This window comes from Trichosurus vulpecula, chromosome 6 (genome assembly GCF_011100635.1).
Source record: "Trichosurus vulpecula isolate mTriVul1 chromosome 6, mTriVul1.pri, whole genome shotgun sequence".
NCBI classification, from domain to species: Eukaryota; Metazoa; Chordata; class Mammalia; order Diprotodontia; family Phalangeridae; genus Trichosurus; species Trichosurus vulpecula.
The window spans coordinates 129811304-129834421 of record NC_050578.1 but is presented as its reverse complement, the minus strand read 5'-3'; the positions used below and the strand labels follow the sequence as shown (position 1 = coordinate 129834421).

Below are 23118 nucleotides of genomic sequence, written 5' to 3'. Positions count from 1 at the left end.
AACTTTGAATATTCAAAAAGATAGCTTGCATCTTGTAGCATACTCCCAAGGTGAAAGGCTTTGCAGCTCATAACATATGTCCTCTATCAATTTTATCAGAAATAGTACGAAAATCTTCTTTCGTGAATGGCCCAGGATAAACCTCAAAGTTGAGAAGAGATACATTGGTCGGATCAATAAGAATGGAACCTGTAGATGTCAGTACAGTAATCTCATGGTCCCTCTGTGCCAGCTCATCTAGGATGGTCTTCATATTATCCATGACTATACTCCATAGGCCATACCAGAACCTTCCCACAGGACCCACAGCTAAAGCAACAGAGCTGCAGCAGCAAAAGGGCTGAGACCTACTTCTCAGAGCTCATGGTTGTGCCTTTTCAGTATCACTAACTGCTCCTATAAGGTGCAATGACTTATATCATGAAAGGAATTGACAAAGAAGTTAAAATGTAATTGAGATTAGTCAATTCCTTATCAAAAAGAAAATCCTTAGTCATAATTACTAAAGGGAAAAGGGAGGCTGATTGGACAAGAGATTAATGTATAGCATGGACTTTAGTGTCAAAGGAGGATATTTAGCTAATTGCATCAAAGTCTTCAGTCAAAACAAAGTTAAACATTCACCTTCTTTTTTTAACCACTCTAATCAAGAGGCTTCCTCAGGGATTATGGAATGGTTTTATTTACTCGAGTTTTAAAAGATAACTCCATTTCCTTTCTTTTTTAAGCAGGAGCACATTTCATAGTGAAAGGGCATGAATGGTGAAGGTGTCTTGATTGTCTTTGTCCTTGAATGTCCAGATGGAGTGACTAGCATTGGCTCCTTGCTATGCCACAGAAAAATTGCTGATGAATTTTTAAGACATCCTACTGTAGTTATTGGGTTGGAAGGCTTGGTGCCCAATGAAGGGCAATTTTTGGTCCACTTGGGAGAGTTCTTGTTGGAAATTTTCTCTTCAAAACTTATGACCCTTAAGGCCTGGGCCTGAAAGAGTTCCCTTCATTATCATGGGCTTGAGCTCATGGACTACCTGATATCTAATATTTGGGAACAGCCTTTTCCCAACATCCCAAGTGATCTCGTTAATAATAATATCCTCTTCTAGCTGTACTTAACATTCTGCCAGACATGTCTGTGATTTGGCTGTGTCTTACTGGGCTTTCAGACACTTTTCCATGATTCCAAAGGGCATCTGGCCTCACACATAGGGTGGTCTCTGTAGTTGTTCTTCACATTGTTGGAAATACTCATACTAGCTCACAATTCTTGTTCCATTGGGTCTGCCCACCCCTCCTCTGAAGCTAATACATCAGGCACCCCTTTTGGGCGGCCTCAGCTATGAGCTCACCAAAAGAACAAAAATCCTAGAGTTGAGTCATGTTTTGTAGGTGCAACAAAATGACAGAAAGTCTGAAAAGGACATTCTATTAGTGCATACACACACAGAATGGCCTTAAGTAGTTGATGGAACCATTCCACACCTTCTGTTTGTGAATTGTGGATGGAAGTATGGCAATTCTAGAATTTGAAGATGTGTAATGAATGCTTAAAGGGTGAGATTAAAAAAAATTCTACATTTGAGAACCATGTTCTGAGTTGTTAGCTAATATGCCCTGCATCAAAGTTTATGAAATGCTGAATCTATACTTCTTCCACGAAGCAGTAGTTTTCCTTTTCCTGTTTGATGGTGATTCTTGCTCCAAATTCCAAATCTGTTCCTTCAGGTGAGAAAGCTGAGCCCCTAGTTTCGCCCTGGTAAGGAATCTCTCCTAGTTTCATTGCCTTCAACAGCCCTCATACTTTGCTGACTGATTGGCAAGTATTTTTGCATAGACCTCTAAACAATTATCAAGACAACCTGACCTTGCACATTATAGAATCATCTTCTCATTCATTTTCCTGGTTTTTGAGGACCAACAAGTGCCAAATTTTCCTTGTTTACTATGTAGCCACATGGTATGGAGAGAACCAGCCCAGAAGATAGGAAGCCCTATGCTCAAGGCTTTCCTATGGCACATACAGGCTGCACATTCCAGGCAGCTTCAGCCTAGAAATCACTTTTTCTCTTAGGTGACTTGAACACTTTAAGTTCCAGAGAAGAAACATTGGTAGAGGGGGTTGCCTGGAGTTTCCTGTATTAGTGAAGTCACAGGTCCTGCCACTATCCTTATCCATTCTGCTGGTAATGCCCAACCCTGTAAAAAAACTGAAAATGTCAAAACTTCCATGCCAGCCAGCTAAGGCATTGCCTCACGTGGGGCTAGTATACCCTCAGGTTAAGCCACATATATAGGAATAACCAATATTAAATTAAAAACACTATCCTCTCCCAAATAATGGTATTTAGCTCTTATTTCTATGAACCTATTTTTCTGTTTTAGAGATTCAGACTTTAGCTCACAAAGTTTTAGTCAGAGGGCAGTTACATATGTTTCACAATTAACTAAGTCATACTGTTAAGGACAAATTCCACTTCTTATCAGAAATAAGTAAACAAAGGATCCTCATAACTTTAAATACCAACCTATTCACCTTCAGATTCATAAAAATTGTGGAGTGACTCTATACTCCTGACAGGTAAAGCGTTAAGGAACCCCAGGCTTACCTAACACATCACTGTAAAACTGATTCCAATCCTTCACATCAAAATTCTGAAACCAAAAGTCAAAATAAAGGAAGTAAAGTATATTTTTCACCCTCTCCATGAATGTCATCTTGTCAGTCAATTCTGTGAAGACCACAGGCACATAGGAAGGTGGGGAAGGGAGTCCTCCACAGTATTTTTCATAAGTATTGCCCGTAGTGAACCGCAGAGTATAGACAATAGGTATTCCAAGGACCTGAGCTATGAGCTCACCACAAGGAGCAAAAGCATCTGAAACAACAACATCGTATTTGGCTTTCTTCAATGTCTTCATAAGCTTCTTGTTCAAAACAACACTCTCACAAAGCTGTTTGGTAGCCTTTGAATATTCAAAAAAGATAGCTTGCATCTTTGTAGCATACTCCCAAGGTGAAAGGCTTGGCAGCTCATAAATATATTCCTCTATCATTTTAGCAGAAATAGTAAGAAAATCTTCTTTCGTGAATGGCCCAGGATAAATCTCAAAGTTGAGAAGAGATACATTGGTCGGATCAATAAGAATGGAACCTGTAGATGTCAGTACAGTAATCTCATGGTCCCTCTGTGCCAGCTCATCTAGGATGGTCTTCATATTTATCCAATGACTATACTCCATAGGCCATACCAGGACCTTCCCACAGGACCCACAGCTAAAGCAACAGAGCTGGAGCAACAAAAGAGCTGAAACCCACTTCTCAAATCTCATGGTTGGGCCTTTTTAGAGTCACTGTCTTCCTCATATGGGGTGCTATCAGTTATATCATGAAAGGAATTGACAAAGAAGTTAAAATGTAATTGAGATCAGTCAATTCCTTATCAAAAAGAAAATCCTTAGTCATCGTTACTGAAGGGAAAAGGGGGACTGATTGGATAAGAGGTCAATACATGGAATGGACTTTAGTGTCAAAGGAGGACATTTAGCTAATTGCACAAAACAAAGTTAAACATTCAACTTTTTTTTGCCACTCTAATCAAGAGGCTCCTTCAGGGACTGTGTAATGGTTTCACTTACTCAGGTTTTAAAAGATAACTGCATTTCCTTATTTTTTTAACAGGAGCATATTTCATAGTGAAAGGGTGTCAATGGTGAAAGTGTCTTGATTGTCTTTGTCCTTGAATGTCCAGGTGAAGTGACTAACTATCATTGGCTCCTTGCTATGCCAGAGAGAAATTGCTGTTAATTTTTAAGACACCCTTCTGTAGTTGTTACTGGGTTAGAGGGGTTGGGGTCCTGCAAAGGCCAATTTCTGATCCCATTGGGGCAGCTCTTGTTGGAAACACTTTGTCTATTGCTTCAAACTTTATGGCCTTTAATACCTGGGCCTGAGAATCTTCCCTTGATTATCATGGGCTTGAGTTCATGGACTATGACCTGGTATCTAACATTTGGGTATAGCCTTTTCCCAACCCCCCAAGTGAACTCATTAATAATAATCTCCTGTTCTAGCTGTACTTGACATTCTGCCAGAATTGTTTGCAATTTGGCTTTGTCTTACTGGGCTTTCAGACACTTTTCCATGATTCCAAAGGGCACGCGGCCTCACACATAGGGTGGTCTCTGTAGTTGTTCCTTACATTGTTGGAAGTATTCATAGTACTTCACATTTCTTTTTCCATTGAGTCTGCCCACCCCCTTCACTGGAGCTAATACATCAGGCACCCCTTCTGGGTTGCCTCAGCTATGAGCTTACCACAAGGACCAAAGTCCTAAAGAGTGGGAGTCAGGTTTTGTAGGTACTACAATACGACAGGGAGTCTGACGAGGACATTCTATTAGTGCATGCACAAACAGAATGGCCTTAATTAGTGGGTGGAACCATTCCACACCTTCTGTTTGTGAATTTTGGATGTAAGTATGGCAAATCTAGAATTTGAAGATCTGCAATAAATGCATAAAGGGTGAGATTAAAAAAATTCTACATTTGAGAATCATGTTCTGAGTTGTCAGCTAAAATGCCCTGCATCCAAGTTTATAGAATTCTGAGTCCATGCTTCTTCCACCTAGGGGTAGTTGTCCTTTTCCTGTTTGATGGTGATTCTTGCTCCAAATTCCTAATCTATTCCTTCAGGTGAGAAAGCTGAGCCACTAGTTTCTCCCAAGTAAGGAATCTCTCCTAGTTTCATTGCCTTCAACAGCCCTCATACTTTTCTGACTGGTTGGGAAGTATTTTTGCATAGACCTCTAAACAATAACCAAAACAACCTGATCTTGTAACTTATAGAATCATTTTCTCATTCTTTTTCCAGGCTTTTGAGGACGAGCAAGTGCCAAAATTTCCTTTTTTACTGTGTAGGCAGTGTTATGTGGTATGGAGAGAATCAACCTTGAAGACAGGAAGCCTCTCCTCTGGCATGTACCGGCTGTACATTCCAGGCTGCTGCAGCCCAGAAGGCACTTTCTTCTAGGTGACTTGAACTCTTTAAGTTCCAGAGAGGAAACATTGCTAGAAGGTGTTTCCTGGATTTTCTTGTATTAGTGAAGTCGCAGGTGCTGCCACTATACCCATCCATTCTGTATGTACTGCCTGAGCCTATAAAAAACTGAGAATGTCAAGGCTACCATGACTATCAGCTAAGGCACTGGCTTATGAGTGGCTAGCGTACCCTCAGTGTAAGCCAAATGTACAGGAATAACCAATATCAAATTAAACAAAACACTCTCCTATCCCAAATAATGGTGTTTAGCTCTTATTTCTATGAACCTATTTTTGGGCTTTAAGGATTCAGACTCTAGCTCACAAATTTTAGTTACAGGGCAGTTACGTAGGTTTTCCAGTTAACTAAGTCATACTGTTAAGGACAAATTCCATTTCTTATCATCAATCAGTAAACAAAGGATCATCATAACATTAAACACCAATCCATTTACCTTCAGATATATAAGAATTTGTGGAGTGGCTGTATAGTCCTGACAGGTAAAGCATTAAGGAACCCCCAGGCTTACCTAACACATCACTGTAAAACTGATTCCAATCCTTCACATCAAAATTCTGAAACCAAAAGTCAAAATAAAGGAAGAAAAGCATATTTTTCACCCTCTCCATGAATGTCATCTTGTCAGTCAATTCTGTCAAGACCATAGGCACATAGGAAGGGGGGGGGAAGGGAGTCCTTCACAGTATTTTTCACAAGTATTGCCAGCAGTGAACAGCAGAGTATACACAATAGGTATTCCAAGGACCTCAGCTATGAACTCACCACAAGGAGCAAAAGCATCTGAAACAACAACATCGTATCTGGCTTCTTTCAATGTCTTGATAAGCTTCTTGTTCAAAACAACACTCTCACAAAGCTGTTTGGTAGCCTTTGAATATTCAAAAAATAAATCTTGCATCTTTGTAGCATACTCCCAAGGTGAAAGTCTTGGCGCTCACACAGGTATTCCACAATGCATTTGTCAGTAAAAGTAAGAAAATCTTCTTTCGTGAATGGCCCAGGATAAATCTCAAAGTTGAGAAGAGATGCTTGGGTAGGATCAATAAGAATGGCAGCTGTAGATGTCAGTACAGTGACCTCATGGCCCCTCCGTGCCAACTCATCCAGGATGGTCTTCATATATATCCAATGACTATACTCCTTAGGCCATACCAGGACCTTCCCACAGGACCCACAGCTAAAGCAGCAGAGCTGCAGCAGCATAAGAGATGAAACCCACTTCTCAGATCTCATGGTTGGGCCTTTTCAGAATCACAAGCTTCCTCCTCTACGTTACTATGGGTTATATCATGGAACAGATTGACAAAAAAGTTAAAATATAATTGAGATCTGTCAATTCCTTATCAAAAAAGAAAATCCTTAGCCATAGTTACTGAAGAGAAATGGGAGGATAATTGGATAAGTGGTGAATACATGGCATGGACTCTAGTGTCAAAAGAGGACATTTGACTAAATGCATAAAAGTCTTCAATGCAAGCAAAGTTGAACATTCACCTTTTTTGTTCCCCCTCCAATCCAGAGGCCTCTTCAGTGACTGTGGAATGATTTTATTCACTTGAGTTTTAAAAGATAACTCCATTTTCCTTTTTTATCTTTTTTTAAAACAGGATTATATATCATAATGGAAGGGCATGAATGGAGAATGTGTCTTGATTGTCTTTGTCCTTGAGTATCCATATAGAGCAAGTGACGAGCATTGGCTCTTTGCTATGAGAGAGAAAAATTGCTGATGAATTTTTAAGACATCCTTCTGTAATTGTTACTGGCGTGGTGGGGTTGGGATCCAGTGAAGGTCAAATTTTGATCCCATTGGGGGAGCTCTTGTTGGAAAATCTTCCTGTATTGCTTCAAACCTTGTGGCCTTTAAGACCTGGGCCTAATAATCTTCCCTTGATTATCATAAGCTGGAGTTTATTGACTGTGACCTGGTATATAGTATTTTGGAATATCTTTTCCCAACATCCCAAGTGATCTCATTAATAACAGTCTCCTGTTCTAGCCATACTTGACATTCTGCTAGAAAATTTTTGCAATTGGGCATTGTCTTACTGGGCTTTCAGACAGTTTTCCATGATTGCAAAGGGCATCTGGCCTCACAAATAGGGTGGTCTCTGTAGTTGTTGCTCACATTGTGAGAAACACTGATACTAGCTCACATTTCTTGTTCCATTGGGTCTGTCCATCCCCTTCACTGAAGCTATTACATCAGGCCCCTTTTGTGCAGCCTCAGCTATAAGCTTACCACAAGGACCAAAGTCCTAAAGAGTTGGAGTCACATTTTGTAGGTACTACAATATGACAGGGAGTCTGAAAAGGACATTCTATCAGTGCATGCACAAACTGAATGGCCTTAAGACATTGGTGGAACTATGACACACCTTCTGTTTGTGAATTGTAGGTGGAAATATGGCAATACTAGAATTTGAAGATGTACAATGAATGCTTAATGGGTCAGATTAAAAAAAAGTTCTAGGGAGAGGGGCGGAGCCAAGATGGTGGCTGGAAAGCAGGGACTTGCGTGAGCGCCCCACCATGTCCCTCCAAAAACCTATAAAAATGGCTCTGAACAAATTCTAGAACTGCAGAACCCACAAAATAGCAGAGGGAAGCAGGGATCCAGCCCAGGACAGCCTGGATGGTCGCTGGATGAGGTCTATCGCACAAGGAGTGGAGGGGAGTGGAGCTCAGCGTGGGTGGCGGCAGGACCAATCAGACAGGGAGCCCGGTGGAACAGGCCCTAGCACCCTGAATCAGTGAGTTGTGGCAGTTAACAAACTTCTCAACCCACAAACACCAAAGAAAACAGAGGTTAGTGGGAAAAGCTGCAGGGGACAGAGTTCGTGGTACAGCTGCAGCCCCTGTGGGGAGGTGTGGCTACAGAACTACAGCTGTAGTTACTTCTGGCCCCAGGCCCATGTGGTGGGAGGAATTAAGTGGTGGATCAGAGCAGGAGTACAGAGCCTGCTTAAGATTTGTGTCAGGTTGGGTTTGGTGGTTCTTGAGGAAGGAGGAGTGCTGGTGTGGCAGAGCTGGCTGCATAGAAATAGCTCTGAAATCAACAGCGCATCCCCTCAAGCTTGGAACAAAGTATTGTTTGCTCTACAAGCAGTCATACCCCGATGAAAAACTCAAGGGTCAAGTAAGTTGGCTGGGAACATGGCCAGGCAGCAAAAACGCACTCAGATTCAGTCTCAGACTTTGGAATCTTTCTTTGGGGACAAAGAAGACCAAAACATACAGCCTGAAGAAGTCAACAAAGTGAAAGAACCTACAACAAAAGCCTCCAAGAAAAACATGAACTGGTCTCAGGCCATGGAAGAGCTCAAAAAGGATTTGGAAAAGCAAGTTAGAGAAGTAGAGGAAAAATTGGGATGAAAAATGAGAATGATGCAAGAAAACCATGAAAAACAAGTCAATAACTTGCTAAAGGAGACCCAAAAAATACTGAAAAAAATATTGAAGAAAACAACACTTTAAAAAATAGACTAACTCAAATGGCAAAAGAGCTCCAACAAGCCAATGAGGAGAAGAATGCTTTGAAAGGCAGAATTACCCAAATGGAAAAAGAGGTCCAAAAGACCACTGAAGAGAATACTACCTTAAAAATGAGATTGGAGCAAGTGGAAGCTAGTGACTTGATGAGAAATCAAGATATTATAAAACAGAACCAAAGGAATGAAAAAGTGGAAGACAATGTGAAATATCCCATTGGAAAAACCACTGACCTAGAAAATAGATCTGGGAGAGATAATTTAAAAATTATTGGACTACCTGAAAGTCATGATCAAAAAAAGAGCCAAATATCATCTTTCAAGAAATTATCAAGGAAAACTGTCCTGATATTCTAGAGCCAGAGGGTAAAATAGAAATTGAAAGAATCCGCAGATTGCCTCCTCAAAAAGATCCCAAAAAGAAAACTACTAGGAACATTGTTGCCAAATTCCAGAGCTCCCAGGTCAAGGAGAAAATACTGCAAGCAGCCAGAAAGAAACAATTTGAGTATTGTGGAAAAACAATCAGGATAACACAGGATCTGGCAGCTTCCACATTAAGGGACTGAAGGGCTTGGAATATGATATTCCGGAGGTCAGTGGAGCTAGGATTAAAACCAAGAATCACCTACCCAGAAAAACTGAGTATCATGCTCCAATGCAAAATATGGATTTTCAATAAAATAGAGTACTTTCAAGCTTTCTCAGTGAAAAGACCAGAGCTGAATAGAAAATCTGACTTTCAAACACAAGAATCAAGAGAAGAATGAAAAGGTAAACAAGAAAGAGAAATCATAAGGGACTTACTAAAGTTGAACTGTTTTGTTTACATTCCTACAAGGAAAGATAAGGGGTATGATTCATGAGACCTCAATGTCATAGTAGCTGAAAGGAATATGCATATATATGTGCATACCTATATATACATATGTGTGTGTCTATGTATGTATATATGTAGGTGTATGTAAGGGGTTGGTGCCAATCTCGGGGCTGTTAGGACCCTAGCACTTGGACTGTTTCCTGGGTAAAACCAGACTGGCTTAGTAGGAGTTGGACGGCAGGTGCCCGGAGGGAGGGCCTCCGCCTTTAACAGCCCCTGTAGTTGTCCTACACATGTAGGCAGAGTCTGTCCACAAGGGACTCACAAGCCCAGAAGGAGGGACCCAGCTGGCCATTACCCAATGCTCTTGAACCAGTGCCTAACACGATGCCTGACACAATGCTTTGTTACTTTACTTACTGGAACATCTTTGATACTTTATGGGGACATCCTGACTCGTGTCTCACGTAGCTCATACAGCTCTGATACCATCTTCCAACATACCAGAGCATTCCCATCCCTTCATAGATACTGTAGGGCAACATCCTCCCTTGTTCCCATACCCCTACAGAGACCACCTTGCAACAGTCCTATTCTTTCCCCTATGCCTGTAGACACCATAGAGTACTATACATTGCAACAATCCAGATCCTTCCCATGCTGTCATCCCCATACCCATTGGCCACTTGCTTCTGCTCAGGTAGTGCAAACCCTATAAAACTGGATGATTTCTCCCAATAAATCAGAGTTGCTTCCACCTTGACTCCTGCCTCATCCATTGCGTCCCGAGATTGGGGTCCTTGCTGGTCAAGGACCCCCAATAGGTGTGTATGTATATATATATATATATATATAGACAGAGGGCACAGGGTGAGTTGAATATGAAGGGTTTGATATCTAAAAAAATAAATTCAAATTAAGGAATAAGAGAGGAATGTATTAAGAGAAGGAGAAAGATAGAATGGGGTAAATTATCTCGCATAAAAGTGGTAAGAAAAAGTGGTTCTATAGGAAGGGAAGAGGGGGCAGGTGAGGAACAATGAGTAAATCTTGCTCTCATTGGATTTGACCTGAGGAGGGAATACCATACACACTGAATTGGGTATCTTACCCCACAGGAAAGAAGGAGGAAGAAGATAAAAAAGGGGGGATGATAGAAGGGAGGGCAGATGGGGGGAGGAGGTAATCAAAAACAAACACTTTCAAAAAGGGACAGGGTCAAGGGAAAAATTCCATAGAGGGGGATAGGTTAGGAAGGAGCAAAACATAGTTAATCTTTCACAACATGAGTATTGTGGAAAGGTTTTACATAATGATATGCATATGACCTATGTTGAATTGCTTGCCTTCTTAGGGAGGGGGAGCAGAGAGGGAAGAGGGGAGAGAATTTGGAACTCAAAGTTTTAAAAACAGACGTTCAAAAACAAACAAAAAAAAGTTTTTGCATGCAAGTAGGAAATAAGATACGCAGGCAATGGGGCATAGAAATTTATCTTCCCTACAAGAGAAGAAGGGAAAGGGGGATGGGAGGGGAGTAGGGTGACAGAAAGGGAGGGTTGACTGGGGAACGGGGCAACCAGAATATAAGCCATCTTGGAGTGGGTGGGAGGGTAGAAATGGGGAGAAAATTTGTAATTCAAACTCTTGTGAAAATCAATGCTGAAAACTAAATATATTAAATAAATAAAATAAAAAAAACTAAAAAAAAAGAAGAAAAAAAAGATTCAGACTTTAGCTCACAAAGTTTTAGTTACAGCGCAATTACCTATGTTTCACAATTAACTAAGTCATATTGTTAAGGACAAATTCCATTTCTTATCAGCAATAAGCAAACAAAGGATCATCATAACTTTAAACACCAACCCTTTTACCTACAGATATACAAAAAATTGTGGAGTGGCTATATAGTCCTGATAGGCAAAGCACTAAGGATTGCCAGGCTTACCTAACACGTCACTGTAAAACTGATTCCAATCCTTCACATCAAAATTCTGAAACCAAAAGTCAAAATAAAGGAAGTAAAGTACATTTTTTACCCTCTCCATGAATGTCATCTTGTCAGTCAATTCTGACAAGATCACAGGCACATAGGAAGGGGGAGAAGGGAGTCCTCCACAGTATTTTTCATAAGTATTGCCAGTAGTGAACCGAAGAGTATAGACAATAGGTATTCCAAAGATCTCAGCTATAAGCTCCCCACAAGGAGCAAAAGCATCTGAAAAAACAACATCATATGTGGCTTCCTTCAATGTCTTCATAAGCTTCTTGTTCAAAACAACACTCTCACAAAGCTGTTTAAGGACCTTTGAACCTTCAAAAAATAAATCTTGCATCTTTGTAGCATACTCCCAAGGTGAAAGTTTTGGCAGTTCATTCACATATTCCTCCACTGATTTGTCTAAACAAGTAAGAAAATCTTCTTTTGTGAATGGCCCAGGAAAAACCTCAAAGTTGAGAAGAGATGCGTTGGTAGGATCAATAAGAATGGAACCTGTAGGTGCCAGTACAGTTACCTCATGGCCCCTCTGTGCCAGCTCATCCAGGATGGTCTTCATATTTATCCAGTGACTAAACTCCATAGGCCACACCAGGACTTTCCCACAGGACCCACAGCTAAAGCAGCAGAGCTGCAGCAGAAAAAGAGCTGAAACCCACTTCTCAGCCCACATAGTTGTGCCTTTTCGGGATTCTTTATCCTCCTCCTCTAAGCTGATATGGGTTCTATCAGGAAAGGAACTGGCAAAGAAGTTAAAATGTAACTGAGATCAGTCAATTCCTTATCAAAGAAGATAATCCTTAGTGATCATTACTGAAGGGAAAAGGGAGACTGATTGGATAAGAGGTGAATACATGGAATGAACTTTAGTGTCAGAGGACGACATTTAGCTAATTGCACAAAACAAAGTTAAACATTCACCTTCTTTGTGGCCACTCTCATCAAGAGACTCCTTCATGAACTATGGAATGGTTTCACTTACTCAGGTTTTAAAAGATAACTGCATTTCCTTATTTTTTTTTTAACAGAAGCATATTTCATAGTGAAAGAGTGTGAATAGTGAAAGTGTCTTGATTGTCTTTGTCCTTGAATGTCCAGATGATGTGACTAACTAGCACTGGCTCCTTGCTATGCCGGAGAGAAATTGCTGTTAATTTTTAAGACACCCTTCTGGAGTTGTTACGGCGTTAGAGGGGTTCCGTAAAGGCCAATTTCTGATCCCATGAGGGCAGCTCTTATGGGAAACACTTCTTCTATTGCTTCAAACCGGGTGGCCTTTAATACCTGGGCCTGAGAGTCTGCACTTGATTATCATGGGCTTGAGTTCATGGACTATGACCTGATATCTAATATTTGGGAATAGACTTGTCCCAACACCCCAAGTGATCTCATTATTAACAATCTCCTGTTCTAGCTGTATTTTTCTGCCAGAATTGTTTGCAATTTGGCTTTGTCTTACTGGGCTTTCAGACACTTTTCCATGATTCCAAAGGGCACGCGGCCTCACACATAGGGTGGTCTCTGTAGTTGTTCCTTACATTGTGAGAAACACTGATACTAGCTCACATTTTTTTGTTCCATTGCATCTGCCCATCCCCTTCACTGGAGCTAGTACATCAGGCACCCCTTCTGGGCTGCCTCAGCTATGAGCTCACCACGCGGACCAAAGCCCTAAAGAGTTGGAGTCACCATTTTGTAGGTACTACAATATGACAGGGAGTCTCAAAAGGACATTCTATTGCATGCACAAACAGAATGGCCTTTAGTAGTTTCATTGCCTTCAGCAACCCTCATACTTTCCTCTAAAAATAACCAAGACAACCTGACCTTGTAACTTGTAGAATCATTTTCTCATTCTTTTTCCTGGTAGGTGAGGACCAACAAGTGCCAAATTTCCCCTGTTTACTCCGTCAGCAGTGTTACATGGTACGGAGAGAACCAGCTTAGAATACAGGAAGCCCTGTGCTCAAGCCATGATTCTTGCACATATTGCTGCACATTCCAGGCTGCTTCAGCCCAGAAGTCACTTTGTTACAGTTGCCTTGAACTCTGTAAGTTCCAGGGAAGACACCTTGCTAGACGGGGTTTCCTGGAGTTTCCTGTGCTAGTGAAGTCACAGGTCCTGCCACTATCCTCATTCATTCTGTGGGTACTGAGCAAACTTGTAACAAACTGAGAAGGTCAAAGCTTCGATGCCAATCAGCTAAGGCACTGGCTCATGAGTGGCCAGGGTACCCTCACCTTAAGCCACATAAATAGGAATAACCGATATCAAACTAAAAATCACTCCTATCCCAAGTAATGGTATTTAGCTCTTATTTCTAAGAATCTATTTTTTTTGGTTTAAAGATTCAGACTTTAGCTCACAAAGTTTCAGTTATAGGGCAGTTACCTATGTTTCATATTTAACTACGTTATATTGGTAAAGACAAATTCAAGTTCTTATCAGCAATAACTAAAGAAAGGATCCTCATAACTTTAAACACCATACTTTTCAAGTTCATATATATATAAAATTGTGGAGTGGCTATGTAGTCCTGACATATAAAGCATTAAGCAACTGCAGGCTTACCTAAGACATCACTGTAAAACTGATTCCAATCCTTCACATCATAATTCTGAAACCAAAAGTCAAAATAAAGGAAGAGAAGCATATTTTTCACCCTCTCCATGAATGTCATCTTGTCATTCAATTCTGTCAAGACCACAGGCACATAGGATGGGGGGGAAGGGAGTCCTCCACAATATTTTTCATAAGTATTGCCAGTAGTAAACCGCAAAGTATAGACAATAGGTATTCCCAGGACCTCAGCTATGAGCTCACCACAAGGACCAATAGCATCTGAAACAACAACATCGTATCTGGCTTCCTTCAATGTCTTCATAAGCTTCTTGTTCAAAACAACACTCTCACAAAGCTGTTTGAAAACCTTTGAAAATTCAAAAAATAAATCTTGCATCTTTGTAGCATACTCCCAAGGTGAAAGTCTTGGCAGTTCATACACGTATTCCCCAATCCATTTGTCAGAAAAAGTAAGAAAATATTCTTTCGTGAATGGCCCAGGATAAACCTCAAAGTTAAGAAGAGATGCTTCGGTAGGATCAATAAGAATGGCAGCTGTAGATGTCAGTACAGTGACCTCATGGCCCCTCTGTGCCAGCTCATCCAGGATAGTCTTCATATTCATCCAGTGACTATACTCCAAAGGCCATACCAGGACCTTCCCACAGGACCCACAGCTAAAGCAACAGAGCTGCAGCAACAAAAGGGCTGAGACCCACTTCTCAGATCTCATGATCGTGCCTTTTCAGAATCACTAGCTTCCTAGTATTCTTGGGGTTATATCATGAAATGAATTGATAAAGAAGTTAAAATGTAACTGAGATCGGTCATGCCCTTATCCAAAAAGATAATCGTTAGTCATAGTTACTGATGGAAAAAGGGAGATCAATTTGGCAAGAAGTTTATACGTGGCATGGACTTTAGTGTCAAAGGAGGACATTTAGCTAATTGCACAAATGTCTTCAGTTCAAACAAAGTTGAACCTTCAGCTTTGTTGCCACTCTATTCAAGATTCTTCTTCAGGTACTGTGGAACGGTTTTACTTACTTACGTTTTGAAAGATAGCTCCATTTCCTTTTTTTCTTTAAATAGAGCATATTTCCTAGTGAAAGGGCATGAATGGTGAAGGTATCTTGATTATCTTTGTCCTTGAATGTCCAGATGAAGTGTCTTATTAGCACTGGCTCCTTGCTATTGAAGAGAAAAATTGCTGATGAATTTTTAAGACATCCTTCTGTAGTTGTTTATTGGGTTAGGGGTGTTGGGACAAATGAAAGACAATTTTGGATCCCACTGGTGGAGTTCTTGTTGGAAACTCATCCCCTATTGTTTCAAACCCTGTGGCCTTTAAGATCTAGGCCTGATAGCCTTCCCTTGATTATCATGGGTTTGAGTTCATGGACGATATTTGGGTATATCTCTTCCCAACATCCCAAGTGATCTCATGAATAACAATCTCCTGTTTTAGCTGTACGTGACATTCGGCCAGAATTGTTTGATTTTGGCTTTGTCTTATTGGGCTTTCAGACACTTTTCCATGATTCCAAAGGGCATGTGGCCTCACACATAGGGTGGTCTCTGTAGTTTTTCCTCACATTGTGAGAAACACTGATACTAGCTCACAATTCTTGTTCCATTGGCTCTGCCCATCCGCTTCACTGGAGCTAATACATCAGGCACCCCTTCTGGGCTGCCTCAGCTATGAGCTCACCACAAGGACTAAAGTCCTATAGAGTTAGAGTCATATTTTTAGGTACTACAATATGACAGGGAGTCTGAAAGGGCATTCTATTAGTGCACGCACAAACAGAATGGCCTCAAGCAGTTGGTGAAACCATTCCATACCGTCTGTTTATGAATTTTGGATGGAAGTATGGCAATTCTAGAATTCGAAGATCTGCAATAAATGCATAAAGGTTAAGATTAAAAAGAATTCTACATTTGAGAACCATATTGTGAGTTGTCAGCTAAAATGCCCTGCATTAAAGTTTATGGAATTCTGAGTCTATACTTCTTCCACCAAATTGCGTTTGCCCTTTTTCTGTTTGAAGGTGATTCTTGCTCCAAATTCCTAATCTATTCCTTCAGGTGAGAAAGCTGAGCCACTAACTTTTCCCAAGTAAGGAATCTCTCCTAGTTTCATTGCCTTCAACAACCTTCGTACTTTGCCAACTGATTGGAAAGTATTTTTGCATAGACCTCCAAACAATAATCAAGACAACCTGAACTTGTAAGTTATAGAATCATGTTCTTATTCTTTTTCCTTTTTTTTTTTGAGGACCGACAACTGCCAAATTTTCCCTGTTTACTATGTAGCCTGTGTCACATGGTATGGAGAGAACCAGCGTAGAAGATAGGAAGCCCTATGCTCAAGGCCTTCCTATGGCACATACAGGCTGCACATTCCAGGCTGCTTCAGCCTAGAAGTCACTTTGTCTTCAGTGACTTGAATGCCTTAAGTTCCAGAGAAGAAACATTGCTAGAGGGGGGTTGCCTGGAGTTTCCGGTATTAGTGAAGTTAAAGGTCCTGCCACTATCCTCATCCATTCTGCTGGTAATGCCCAACCCTGTAAAAAACTGAGAATGTCAAAGCATCCATGCCAACCAGCTAAGGCACTGGCTCATGATTGGCCAGTGCACCCTCAGGTTAAGCCACATATATAGGAATAACCAATATTAAATTAAAAAAACTCTCCTCTCCCAAATAATGGTATTTAGCTCTTATTTCCATGAACCTATTTTTCTGCTTTAGAGATTCAGACTTTAGCTCACAAAGTTTTAGTCAGAGGGCAGTTACCTGTGTTTCACAATCAACTAAGTCATACTGTTAAGGACAAATTCCACTTCTTATCTAAAATAAGTAAACAAAGGATCCTCATAACTTTAAATACCAACCTATTCACAATCAGATTCATAAAAAATTGTGGAGGGACTGTATACTCCTGACAGGTTTTTTATTAAGGAACCCCAGGCTTACCTAACACATCACTGTAAAACTGATTCCAATCCTTCACATCAAAATTCTGAAACCAAAAGTCAAAATAAAGGAAGAAAAGCATATTTTTCACCCTCTCCATGAATGTCATCTTGTCATTCAATTCTGTCAAGACCACAGGCACATAGGAAGGGGGGGAAGGGAGTCCTCCACAGTATTTTTCATAAGTATTTCCAGTAGTAAACCGCAGAGTATAGACAATAGGTATTCCAAGGACCTCAGCTATGAGCTCACCACAAGGAGTAAGTGCATCTGAAAAAATAACATCGTATCTGGCTTCCTTCAGTGTCTTCATAAGCTTCTTGTTCAAAACAACACTCTCACAAAGCTGTTTGAAAACCTTTGAATATTCAAAATATATAGCCTGCATCTTTGCAGCATACTCCCAAAGTGAAAGTCTTGGCAGCTCATATGCCCATTCCCCAATCCATTTGCCAAAATAAGTAACAATATCTTCTTTCATGAATGGCCCCGGATAAACCTCAAAGTTGACAAGAGATGCATTGGTCGGTTCAATAAGAACGGAAGCTGTAGATGCCAGTACAGTGACCTCATGGCCCCTCTGTGCCAGCTCATCCAGGATGGTCTTCATATTTATCCAATGACTATACTCCATAGGCCATACCAGCACCTTCCCACAGGACCCACAGCTAAAGCAGCAGAGCTGCAGCAACAAAAACCCTGAAACCCACTTCTCAGATCTCATGGTTAGGCCTTTTCAGAATCACGCGCTTCCTCCTATGCTATGGCTTATATCATGAAAGGAATTGACAAAGAAGTTAAAATGTAATTGGGATCTGTCATGCCTTCATCCAAAAAGGCAATCATTAGTCATAGTTAGTGATGGACAAAGGCAGGTCAGTTTGGCCAGAGGTCAATGCATGGCATGGACTTTAGTGCCAAAGGAAGAGGACATTTAGCCAATTGCACAAAAGTCTTCAGTCCAAACAAAGTTGAACATTCACCTTCTTTGTTGCCGCTCCAATACAGAGGCCTTGTCAGGGACTATGGAATGGTTTTATTTACTCAAGTTTGAAAAGGTAACTCCATTTACTTTTTTTTATCTTTTTTTTAAGCAGGAGCATATTTCATAGTGAAAGGGCATGAATGGTGAACATGTCTTGATTGTTTTTGTCCTTGAGTGCCTAGATGGAGTAAGTGAGTAGCATTGGCTCCTTGCTATGCCAGACAAAAATTGCTGATAAATTTTTAAGACATCCTTATGTAATTGTTACTGGGTCAGGTGGGGTTGGGATCCAGTGTCAAGTTTGGTCCCATTGGGGGAGCTCTTGTTGGAAATTCTCCCTCTAGTGTTTCAAATCTTGTTGCCTTTAACACCTGGGCCTAAGAATCTTCCCTTGATTATCATCAGTTGGAGTTTATGGAGTAAGACCTGGTATGTAATATTTGGGAAGATCTTTTCCCAATATCCCAAGTGATCTCATTAATAATAATCTCCTGTTCTAGCTGTACTTGACATTCTACCAGAAATATTTTTGATTAGGTTTTGTCTTACTGGGCTTTCAGACAATTTTCCATGATTCCAAAGGGCATCTGGCCTCACACATAGGGTGGTCTCTGTAGTTGTTCTTCACATTGTTGGAAATACTCATACTAGCTCACATTTCTTTTTCCATTGGATCTTCCCACTCCCTTCACTGGAGCTAATACATCAGGCAACCCTTCTGGGCTGCCTCAGCTATGAGCTTACCACAAGGACCAAAGTCCTAAAGAGTTGGAGTCATGTTTTGTAGGTATTACAATATGACAGGGAGTCGGAAAAGGACATTCTATTAGTGCATGCACACACAGAATGGCCTTAAGTAATTGGTGGAACCATTCCACACTTTCTGTTTGTGAATTGTAGATGGAAGTATGGCAATTCTGGAATTTGAAGATGTATGATGAATGCTTAATGGGTGAGATTAAAAAAGTTCTACTTTTGAGAACTATATTCTGATTTGTCAGCCAACATGCCCTGCATTAAAGTTCATGAAATCCTGAGTCTATAGTTCTTCCACCAAGGACTAGTTTTCCTTTTCCTGTTTGATGGTGATTCTTGCTTCAAATTCTGAATCTATTGCTTCAGGTGAGAAAGCTGAGCCACTAGCTTCTCCCTGGTGAGGAATCTCTCCTAGTTTCATGCCCTTCAACAACCCTCATACATTCCCAACTGCTCGGAAAGTATTTTTGCATAGACCTCTAAACAATAAACAAGACAACCAGAACTTGTAACTTGTAGAATCATTTTCTCATTCTTTTTCCTGGCTTTTGAAGACTGACAAGTGCCAAATTTCCCCTGTTTACTACGTAGGCAGTGTTACATGGTATGGAGAGAATCGGCCTTGAAGATAGGAAGCCCTATGCTCAAGCCCCTCCTCTGGCACATAGAGGCTGCACATTCCAGGCTGCTTCAGCCCAGATGTCACTTTGTTCTAGGTGACTTAAACTCTTTAAGTTCCTGAGAAGAAACATTGCTAGAGGGGGTTTCCTGGAGTTTCCTGTACTACTGAAGTCACAGTTCCTGCCAGTATCCTCATCCATTCTGCAGGTACTGCCCAAACCCGTAAAAAACTGAGAAGCCTAAAGCTTCCATGACAACCAACTAAGGCACTGGCTCATGAGTGGCCAGTGTACCCTCAGGTTAAGCCATATACTTAGGAATAACCAGTATCAAAATAAAAAAAACCTCTCCTGTCCCAAATAATGGTATTTAGCTCTTATTTTTATGAACCGATTTTCTGCTTTAAAGATTCAAACTTTACCTCACAAAGTTTAAGTTAGAGGGCAGTTACCTATGTTTCATAGTTAACTGTGTCATAATGTTAAGGACCAATTCCGTTTCTTATCAGCAATAAGCAAACAAAGGATCATCATAAGTTTAAACACCAATTCATTTACCTACAGATATATAAAAAATTGTGGAGTGGCTGTATAGTCCCGATAGGCTAAGCATTAAGGAATGCCAGGCTTACCTAACATATCACTGTAAAACTGATTCCAATCCTTCACATCATAATTCTGAAACCAAAAGTCAAAATAAAGGAAGTAAAGCATATTTTTCACCCTCTCCATGAATGTCATCTTGTCAGTCAATTCTGTCAAGACCACAGGCACATAGGAAGGTGGGGAAGGGAGTCCTCCACAGTATTTTTCATAAGTATTGCCAGCCGTAAACTGAAGAGTATAGACAATAGGTATTCCAAGGACCTCAGCTATAAGTTCGCCACAAGACCAAAAGCATCTGAAACAACAACATCGTATCTGGCTTCCTTCAATGTCTTCATAAGCTTTTTGTTCAAAACAGCACTCTCACAAAGATTTTTGAAAACCTTTGAAAATTTAAAAAATAAATCTTGCATCTTTGTAGCATACTCCCAAGGTGAAAGTCTTGGCAGCTCATACAAGTATTCCTCCATCATTGCATCAGACATAGTAAGAAAATCTTTCATGAATGGCCCCGGATAAACCTCAAAGTTGAGAAGAGATGCTTCGGTAGGATCAATAACAATGGCAGCTGTAGATAACAGTACAGTTACCTCATGGCCCCTCCATGCCAGCTCATCTAGAATGGTCTTCATATTTATCCAATGACTATACTTCATAGGCCATACCAGGATCTTCCCACAGGACCCACAGCTAAAACAGCAGAGCTGTAGCAACAAAAGAGCTGCAGCCCACTTCTCAGACCTCATGGCTGGGCCTTTTTATAATCACTGTCTTCCCACTATAAGGTCCTATCGGTTATATCATGAAAGGAATTGAAAAAGAAGTTAAAATGTAATTGAGATCAGTCAAATCCTTATCAAAAAGAAAATTCTTAGTCACCGTTACTGAAGGGAAAAGGGAGGCTGATTGGATAAGAGGTCAATATAGCATGGACTTTAGTGTCAAAGGACGACATTTAGCTAACTGCACAATACAAAGTTAAACATTTACCTTTTTTTGCCACTCTAATCAAGAGGCTCCTTCATAAACTATGGAATGGTTTCACTTACTCAGCTTTTAAAAGATAACTACATTTCCTTTTTTTTTCTAACAGGAGCATATTTCATAGTGAAAGGGTATAAATGGTGAAAGTGTCTTGATTGTCTTTGTCCTTGAATGTCCAGATGAAGTGACTAACTAGCATTGGCTCCTTGGTATGCCAGATTAAAACTGCTGTTAATTTTTAAGACACCCTTCTGAAGTTGTTACTGGGTTAGAGGGGTTGGGGTCCCATGAAAGCCAACTTCTGATTCCATTGGGATAGCTGTTGTTGGAAACACTTCCTCTATTGATTCAAACCTTATGGCCTCTAATACTTGGTCCTGAGAGTCTTCCCTTGATTGTCATCAGCTGGAGTTCAGGAGCTATGACCTGATATCTAATACTCGGGAACAGCCTTTTCCCAACCTCCCAAGTGAACTCATTAATAACAATCTCCTGTTCCAGCTGTACTTGACATTCTGCCAGAAATGTATGTGATTAGGCTTTGTCTTACTGGGCTTTCAGACACTTTTCCATGATTCCAAACGGCATCTGACCTCACACATACGGTGGTGTCTGTAGTTGTTCCTTACATTGTTGGAAGTATTCATACTAGCTCACATTTCTTTTTCCATTGGGTCTGCCCACCCCCTTCTCTGAAGCTAATACATCAGGTGCCCATTTAGGGCGGCCTCAGCTATGAGCTCACTAAAAGGACCAAAATCCTAAAGAGCTGGAGTCATGTTTTGTAGGTACAACAATATGACAGGAAGTCTGAAAAGGACATTCTATTACCGCATACACACACATAGAATGGCCTTAAGAAGTTGATGGAACCATTCCCCACTTTCTGTTTGTGAATTGTAGATGGAAGTATGGCAATTCTGGAATTTGAAGATGTGCAATAAATGCATAAAGGGTGAGATTAAAAAAAATTCTACTTTTGAGAACTATATTCTGATTTGTCAGCTAACATGCCCTGCATTAAAGTTCATGAAATCCTGAGTCTATAGTTCTTCCACCAAGGACTAGTTTTCCTTTTCCTGTTTGATGGTGATTCTTGCTCCAAATTCCTGAATCTATTCCTTCAGGTGAGAAAGCTGAGCCACTAGCTTCTCCCAAGTAAGGAATCTCTCCTAGTTTCATGGCCTTCAACAACCCTCATACTTTCCCAACTGCTTGGAAAGTATTTTTGCATAGACCTCTGAACAATAACCAAGACAACCTGACCTTGTAACTTATAGAATCATTTTCTCATTCTTTTTCCTGGTATTTGAGGACCAACAAGTGCCAAATTTTCCTTGTTTACTATATAGGCAGTGTCACATGGTATGGAGAGAACCAGCCTTGAAGATAGGAAGCCCTATGCTCAAGGCCTTCCTCTTGCACACTGCTATACATTCAAGACTGCTTCAGCCTAGAAGTTACTTTGCTATAGGTGCCTTCAACTCTTGAAATTCCAGAGAAGTGGCATTGCTAGTTGGGGTTTCCTGAAGTTTATTGTACTAGTGAAGTCACAGGTCCTGCCACTATCCTCATTCATTCTGTAGGTACTGAGCAAACCTGTAACAAACTGAGAAGGTCAAAGCTTCCACACCAATCAGCTAAGGCACTGGCTCATGAGTGGCCGTGTACCCTCTGGTTAAGCCACATACATAGGAATAACCAATATCAAATTAAAAAAATCTCTCCTTTCCCAAATAATGGTATTTAGCTCTTATTTCTATGAACCTATTTTCCTGCTTTTAAGATTCAGACTTTGGCTCACAAAGTTTCTGTTATAGGGCATTTACCTACATTTCATAGGTAACTAAGTCATATTGTTAAAGACAAATTGTATTTCTTATCAGCAATAAGTAAATAAAGGATCCTCATAACTTTAAACACCATATTATTTAAGTTCAGATATGCAAAAAATTGTGGAGTGGCTATATAGTCCTGACATATAAAGCATTAAGCAACCCCAGGCTTACCTAAGACATCACTGTAAAACTGATTCCAATCCTTCACATCATAATTCTGAAACCAAAAGTCAAAATAAAGGAAGAAAAGCATATTTTTCACCCTCTCCATGAATGTCATCTTGTCAGTCAATTCTGTGAAGACCACAGGCACATAGGAAGGTGGGGAAGGGAGTCCTCCACAGTATTTTTCATAAGTATTGCCAGGAGTAAACCGAAGAGTATAGACAATAGGTATTCCAAGGACCTCAGCTATGAGCTCC

General features: G+C 40.5%; 2 protein-coding genes across 16 annotated transcripts in view; both read right to left on the bottom strand.

The window, feature by feature from the left end:
* LOC118855502 (UDP-glucuronosyltransferase 2A1-like) overlaps positions 1 to 23118 on the bottom strand; it is a 350735-nt gene that overhangs the window by 22570 nt on the left and 305047 nt on the right. The window contains exons 1-2 of one of the 15 annotated variants that reach the window (XM_036765606.1): positions 17143 to 17646; positions 13940 to 14174 (exon numbers count right to left, since the gene is read on the bottom strand). The exons of 10 other annotated variants lie outside the window; for them this stretch is intronic. In XM_036765606.1, the coding sequence (XP_036621501.1) occupies positions 13940 to 14174; positions 17143 to 17631 (724 nt within the window). In that variant the 5' untranslated portion in view covers positions 17632 to 17646. Of the gene's footprint in view, positions 1 to 11316; positions 12135 to 13939; positions 14694 to 17142; positions 17647 to 23118 lie in introns of those variants that run through there. 4 more of the 15 variants (XM_036765615.1, XM_036765605.1, XM_036765620.1 and 1 more) reach the window with 4 other exon arrangements.
* Positions 2546 to 3379, bottom strand: LOC118855505 (UDP-glucuronosyltransferase 2B31-like). The gene has a single exon (XM_036765622.1). The coding sequence runs from the start codon at positions 3328 to 3330 to the stop codon at positions 2587 to 2589; it is 744 nt and encodes a 247-aa protein (XP_036621517.1). The 5' UTR covers positions 3331 to 3379; the 3' UTR covers positions 2546 to 2586.

Bases quoted from the DNA above. Each gene is read 5' to 3' on its own strand.
- LOC118855505 (XM_036765622.1), bottom strand. From the start codon at position 3,330: ATGAGATTTGAGAAGTGGGTTTCAGCTCTTTTGTTGCTCCAGCTCTGT.